The following is a 7,333-nucleotide window of genomic DNA, read 5'->3' as shown; positions in this document are numbered from 1 at the left end:
CACACACACACACACACACACATACGTCAGAGCTGAGCAGCTTGTACTTTGAAATGAATGCTGTTGCGCCTTTTGTGTATTCAAGGCAGAAAAATGCCCGACGCAGCTTGAGGGCTGTAAATGCTTTACCTTGAAGGTGAAGCACTCCCTTCACCATCCTTTTTACTTCCATTTGTGTCTCTCTCCTCCCTCATCTGTTCCCATGTCTCTCTCTCTCTCTCTCTCTCTCTCTCGCTCTCTCGCTCTCTTAGTCACGACTAGCAGAACTGCTGCTCTCGAGGGTCCGTTAAAAGAAAAGCGACCCAATGACGCACTCAGGTCTTAGGGGACAATGCCGTAGATAATACATGCGGCATCAAACACAAACACTGTGTTTACTCTCAGAAGATATTGTGATCTAAGCCTTTTGTAATTTACTTTTGTGTGATGTCTCCCCTACTGTATTACAGTTTAGTGATACAACTCCCTGAACTAAACAGTTTAAAAAATAGGAATTAATGTTTAATGTTTACCTGTTTGGTTTAATAAGCGTCAAACTAGTAATTGACAAGGCAACTTCTCATCTCATTGACAATTTAACAATCACAGCTTTAAATTAAATGTAATTTAACTGCATGCATGCAGTTTTTCAGAGTCTCAATCAAAAAGCATGGTTTGGATTTTTGAAATTTGGATTTATGAATATGATATTTACCCAGTAAAAACATGTTAATACATTTTTTTACATACTGTATTTGTAGTCAAAACCAGTAATGACACTCTTACAGTCTACTTTTTTGTAGCGACACGTTCTACCTACATAGGACATCCCAACCTTATGAAAGTCCTAATGGCTCGTTTCTCTGTGGATTGAGAATTGTGATACTTTCACAGTATTTTTAAAGCATTTTGACCTGCTTTATAATAAATAAATAAAAGACTTTGAACTGTCACCTTTTTACAGTATGGGACTTTTTAATAAAGAAGCTCCTTGTCGTACTCAACTCATTCTTTTCAAGTGCTCTGCGGATGACACACTAAGAGTGGGAGAGAGGCTCTACAGTACGCACAAGGGGAATATTAACACATGCGTACAAATAAACACAGCGCTGAATAAAGGTCTGTTAACACGTAGAGGGTCAACCTGCTCTCAGCCTAACGCTCCACAACTGTTACCATGGGCTCCCTAGCAACAGGCTCAGCAGGCTTGAGGATGAGAGACCGCTCACTCGGGGTAATTTGTTTAGGGAATGCAATTCCTCGCTGTGTTTTCTGTCATCGTTACAAACATTGTTTTGACTCTGTTCATAAATGTAAAACCTCTTTGCTGACGCATTTGTTTCTGCTATCGTACATAAAGCATAACCACAGTCAGGATTATGTGGCTTAATTAAAATTGGATGTTGACATAGAAAGGGTTTGGTTGGATGCGATATGGATGTTGGATGTTGTGGAAATATCCCCTCGACGAGTGCATGTTGGTGTAGTTTCTCCGCGTTAGAGGGGGGCAGGTTGTCTCATGGCCTCTGGTTCATTGGTCCTGATCCAGAAATAATCCAGCACCTACTTTGATTTGACTGGACCACTGGCAAGACGTCAGACTGATAATTAGGAGTAAATGTTTCGACTGTTAAGAATTAAAGGAAGGAGGCTGGCAATATTGTTGTTTCAGGAACAAGTGAGATCTGTTCCAGAAGGTCCAGTTGGATAGTATATTGATCAGTATGAAAGCTTATCAGATGCCAATGCACAGCATTGAGATTTAACCCTTGTGTTGTCCTCGGGTCAAATTTGACCCATTTTCAGGTTTTTCATCACAAAAAAATGGGCCTTTGAAATAAGTTGAAAATGTCAACATTAGAAATATCAAATAACTTTGGAAAAAACTTCAAAAAAAGCACCCACAACATTGAAAAAGTGACAAAAATGTCCGAAAAGCCATAACTTTTTCTCATGGTTGACGGGAAGACAACACAAGGGTTAAAACTCTGATCACGGTGGCATCACTGCGGTAATTGCACGGTGAACAGGTTTATATGGAGGATGTATTTATTCTTAATTCAAGTCCAAAGAGAAAATGAAGCATGATAAAATTAAAAATATTTTTGTTTTTGAAAAAAAAATAATTTGACATTTCAATTTAACATTTGGCTTTTGCTATTTTAATTTAACGTTTGACTTTTGCTATTTTAATTTAACGTTTGACTTTTCGACCCCGCTGTCAGCGGGAGTCTCTCAATAGAATCATTGACAAGTTTATTTCCTGAAATAGGGCTCGTTTTCCATTTGAACACAGTGTCATCATTGTTTGAAATGACCCATTTTTCAAATTTGGATATTGTTACAAATGGGAAATCGAATGAAGATGAAATACACGGGCCCAGTTTGGCATCATCAGTTTCTATCATCTAAAGACGCCAAACCAGCCCGGTCGCCAAGCTGCAACCAGATGCTCCTCAACTGGGTTTCCCAGCATTCAGCGCCCCCTTCTGCCCATAAGGGGCCTCTGCACCCCTTTAGTTTCAGACCCTCCCACCAGTCTTTGGGCCATGCCTCCATTTTTTTTATTTATTTTTTAGGGGCATTTTAGGCCTTTATTTGTATACAACAGCTTAGACTTGAAAGGGGAGAGAGAGGGGGAATGACATGCAGCACAGGGCCGCAGGTCGGAGTCGAACCTGCGGCCGCTGCCTAAAGGAGTGAACCTTTATACACGGGCGCCCACTCTGCCCGGTGAGCTAACCAGGCGCCCGCACGCCTCCTCTTTTGACATCTGTCAGTGGAAAAGCCAAATGTTAAATCGAAAAGTCAAATGTTAAATCAAAATGTAAAATTCAAATGAACTTTGCTTTCTCAGTTTCCTTATCTTTTTTTTAAATTCGTGGTAGCGTAGTTAAAAAAACAATAAGTTTAATTTGATCTTGCTCTGTGTTCTCTTTGGAGTTTCGATTTGAATTATGAATAAATATATTCTCCATAGGTTTATGGCATTCACAATAAAAGAAATCTAGCAGCATCTGTTTGATGGCCTAACATAACACCTTGCAGAATGTTCCATTGTGGTCCGGCACATAGTGAGCCGGGTTAAACCATTCTGAACGACCCTGCTGACTGGTCTCATTTTAACAGAAGACTAAAGCCAGTTGTTCAATATGTTCCAACTTACCTACGGTCTCTGCAGACGTTGAAGATGGGTCACACATATATAGTTCTGTCTTTTCAAAAAGGTTCTGCCGTTTCCTGAAACAGCCTGGCACTGTGCTTTTTTAGTAAACATCACTTAAACCGGAGTAAATGGTGCGTTTCATTTTTCAGTTGCGGATTTGGTGCTGAATATTTACAGCATTGACTAAAGTGCAGTGTCACCTCATTGATGTTGTTTTAATAGTTTTTGGACTAAAATGGAGCTCCATGGCAAACAGGAATATTGTGTATCAATGAGACTTTGGCTACATAAAAGGATTAATTCATTGTTTGTTTTGGTCTTTTACAGTGAGGAAACTAAACCAATATTGCCATATTTCTCCTTTGTGTTATGTTAATGTTGAGGGATCCTGTCATCTAGTTAGTGCCACAACTTCACCAGGGCAAATTGCTACATTTAATAAGTATTCGCTGTACAACACCACATTATTTTTATTCTGAGGTGCAGACCTTGTTCAGAGGGTGTATGTGCTGTTAGTGAGCTGGACCAGGTGGTCGGTGTGAAAGGGGTCTGTGCCCTGTATGCAGCTGTCTGATGATGGAAAGAGATGAAAGCTACTGTCGACACCTTTGTCCCAATGCACATTAAAGGTCCCTTTGAAGGGCACGCACTCTGTGACTGGTTTCTAGGGAAAGGAGTGGAGTGAACACAGCTGGAGAGGACACACATTGATTACACCTTCTATCTCTGTCTCTGTCTCTCTGCCCATCAGCCTTTTAGCTCATGCCATTAAATCATTCAGAGCTTTAAGTCCCTGTCTCAACTGTTCTGAAATCCAATCTAAGGATTATCACCTGTAATACACACTGGCATTGAGATTGAGGAGTCTTGTGTAGAAAAAGACCAAACAATAAATCATACCGCATGTGTCTGGTAAACCTACTGAATCTTCTGTTGTCTTTTAGGCTCAACTTTTTCCATGATGTCCCTGATTTCCGGGTGCTTGCTTGCGGAGGTGACGGCACTGTGGGCTGGATCCTCGACTGTATAGGTACACAGATGCTAATAACAAAATGACCTGTGGTTACAACTTGGATCTCATGTTCATTAGATTAGATCATACTTTATTCGTCCCACAACGGGGACATTTCCTTATTACAGCAGGAGCATTTTCTTCAATAACATAGTTATCATAACATTTCATATCATATCATAGTTTGGGTATGCATGTATACATGCATATACATGCAGTATACATGCATACCCAAACATGTATACTACATATACATGCAGTATACATGTATACAACAGGCTCAGGGCCGTCACAGGGCTGAAAAGATGTCTTGGCTGCATCCTCTGACAGAAGTCATAGTATACTATGTCAAAAGAGTGAAAAAAACGTAATGGTGTAATACGTCAACAAAAATCATAATATAGCATGTCGAAAAAAGACTAATGTTACTTGTTATGATGTTTTGGAGCTAATATGTAGAGGAATTAGCTCAAATGTTAGAGCACTGGCATTCTCCAGAGGTATTTAGATTCTTCTGTTTTTTTTACTCGTGCCACCAATCAAACAGAAACTGTGTCTTCACATACTATACTATGTCTTTTTCAAAATACTAAACACTGATTTTTCCGACATGCTATACTTTGTCTTTTGCAACATACTATACAATGACTTTTTTTAATCACTTTTTTTGACATGCTATTTTGGATTTCCTTCTGCAGTAGGCTTGTTGTAGCAATGTTGCCATGTTTATCTCATGATGACCAGTAGACACAATGGTGGAAGGGACAAAATATGTTTTCCTAGAAGTATTTAACTAACCAAATATAAGATGGATTTGTTTGTCTCATTGATCCCACTCCCCTCATATAATTGACAGGACTCTCCTCCCCCTCACACCTGCCTCCATTTTGTCTGCAATATTATAATGTTCATCTGCACTGCTGACTGTTACTATAGTAAAGACTGTTACATCTGCATCTTTTGCACTACTTACCTTTTTGCACTACTTACATTTCATTTGCACTGCTGACTGGTTATTTATTTCAGTAACATTGTTTACATTACATCCGCACTACCGCACTTAACTGTAATATGCAATTACTTTCCACCGCACTTTAATCGGATAGTTTCTGCCCAAACTTTACCTATTTTATTAGTATATTATGCTGTTTGCACATATCTGTAAAAAATTTGCAATTATAGTAATATCCACCAAATTCTAGCTGTAAATCTATATTTTGTATTCATAGGACAAACCCATCTGTAAAACTCTGTTTATATAGTATTCTTTTCATATTTATTCATTACATATCCATGTCTTGCACTTACGGAACCATTGTATATCCTGCACTTACTGCTATTGCACTTGGTAGACCCAAACTGCATTTCGTTGCCTTGTAAGTACATGTGTAATGACAATAAAGTGAATCTAATCAATCTAATCTAAACTAATCTTGTAGATAAGGCCAACTTCGCCAGGCACCCTCCAGTGGCCATCTCCCTCTGGGCACAGGGAACGACCTGGCTCGCTGCATACGCGGGGAGGAGGGGAGGCAATCACTCAATCATCTGTGTGTGTGTGTGTGTGTGTGTGTGTGTGTGTGTGTGTGTGTGTGTGTGTGTGTGTGTGTGTGTGTGCGGGTGTGTACATGTGCTTGTTTTGTATAATCTTTAGTGATTTCATCCCTGCGTAGTCATTTCTGAAACTTAAACTTAAAATACCTAAAACCAACCCTGAGCAGCACAAGCCGGTCCCAGTCGAATGCTTTACCACAGTATGGAGCATTAAATACACAATACTCTTCACTTATCGCCTCCTCACTGTTTACATTTTTGTAAAACCTCCCAGACACACTTAACGGGTGACCAAGCATTGTGTTATAAAAAACATTTGGATTGCAAAATATGGAGATACAAGGTTTCTGCCTGACAACAAGGTTATGTGCCATGGGATCTGATTTAAAGGTCCAATATGTAATATATTCACTGTAATAAATCCAAAAATGACCCCAATGCATCATCAGAATCAGCTTTATTTGCCAGGTATTTCAAACTATTTAAGGGGTTGAATTATTCATTTATAGATTTCTAGTTGTCCTCCCAATATCTACTGTTGAGGTTCATTAAAGACTGAACGGGCATAACATTTGTATTTGATTGACCTGTTAGCAGTCTAAACAGTCTGCTCCCACTCTGTTAATGCTTAGAGAATGGCTTTGGTTTCAGGAAGGGTCTCAGTTGTACACTAGAATGTAAAAGGCAGGCATGTGGATGCATGTTTTTGGGACATAAAAGATGCGAAGAGGAAGATAGGAGCTCTTATGTGTCAAATTAAAAACGGTGAATATGCAAAGCACCATTGATTTGTTGCAGCACTTTGGGCCAGTGATTAGAATGGTTGGTTACGACGGCTTGATTGTTGCTGCCTGGAGGACCAGCAGGGCACTTAGCAGGCTTATGACTGACATTTTTGAAAAGATGACAGGTCTGGGGGACGGCTTTGGGATTTGCTGAATAGATCATCTTTCCCAGAAATGAACATTGACACAAGTATCTTTGAAGCCATTGTTAACAGGATAGATAGATAAATAGATAGATGTCATGTCATGGAGCATTGTAACATAAGACATCATCAAAACTGCTCTATATTGTTATGCAAGGACGAGAACATAGATATCAATTGCCAGCAATACGTGTTTTTCTTTTTATAATCATGGAACATTAAACAGTCAAATGCAGAACATTTATCACAAAAGCTTAAGTTATAAGGGTACAAAAACATTACAAAAAATCAGTACCTTCCTATAAACTGAAACATCTAATATGCCTCAGTTCAATAGCAGCATCTACTTATTAAAAATATATATATATACCTTCTACCATCATGTTAAATAAAGTAATAGAAAATAAATAAAAAATGCACTGAATATGATCTTTCTGTAAACAATCTGAGAAAGGTAACATTATTTCAGCCTTTATCTTATAAAAAACAGTAATTATAATAATAAAAAGAAGATACAAAATGTTAAACTAAATGTTACTCCAAACATTCACGCAAATTTTGCACATTTGATTATACACGGTCTTCACAAGAAGCTAATCGCATTCTTTCAAGTTTTGATCTGAAAATGATTCATCATTCAGCCCAGAGATGGATGGATAGATGGATGGATAGATGGATGGATGGATGGATGGAT

The 7,333-nt window shown here is 38.8% G+C and overlaps 1 protein-coding gene across 1 annotated transcript in view; it reads left to right on the top strand.

The window, feature by feature from the left end:
• Positions 1-7,333, top strand: part of dgkg (diacylglycerol kinase, gamma) — a 114,955-nt gene that overhangs the window by 45,383 nt on the left and 62,239 nt on the right. The window contains 3 exon segments of the mRNA XM_032516518.1: positions 4,090-4,175; positions 5,597-5,629; positions 5,632-5,667. Of these exon segments, the coding sequence (XP_032372409.1) occupies positions 4,090-4,175; positions 5,597-5,629; positions 5,632-5,667 (155 nt within the window).

Source organism: Etheostoma spectabile, chromosome 5 (genome assembly GCF_008692095.1).
Source record: "Etheostoma spectabile isolate EspeVRDwgs_2016 chromosome 5, UIUC_Espe_1.0, whole genome shotgun sequence".
NCBI lineage: Eukaryota > Metazoa > Chordata > Actinopteri > Perciformes > Percidae > Etheostoma > Etheostoma spectabile.
Note: the sequence above shows the minus strand (reverse complement) of the source record. Positions and strands in the feature narration are given on the sequence as shown.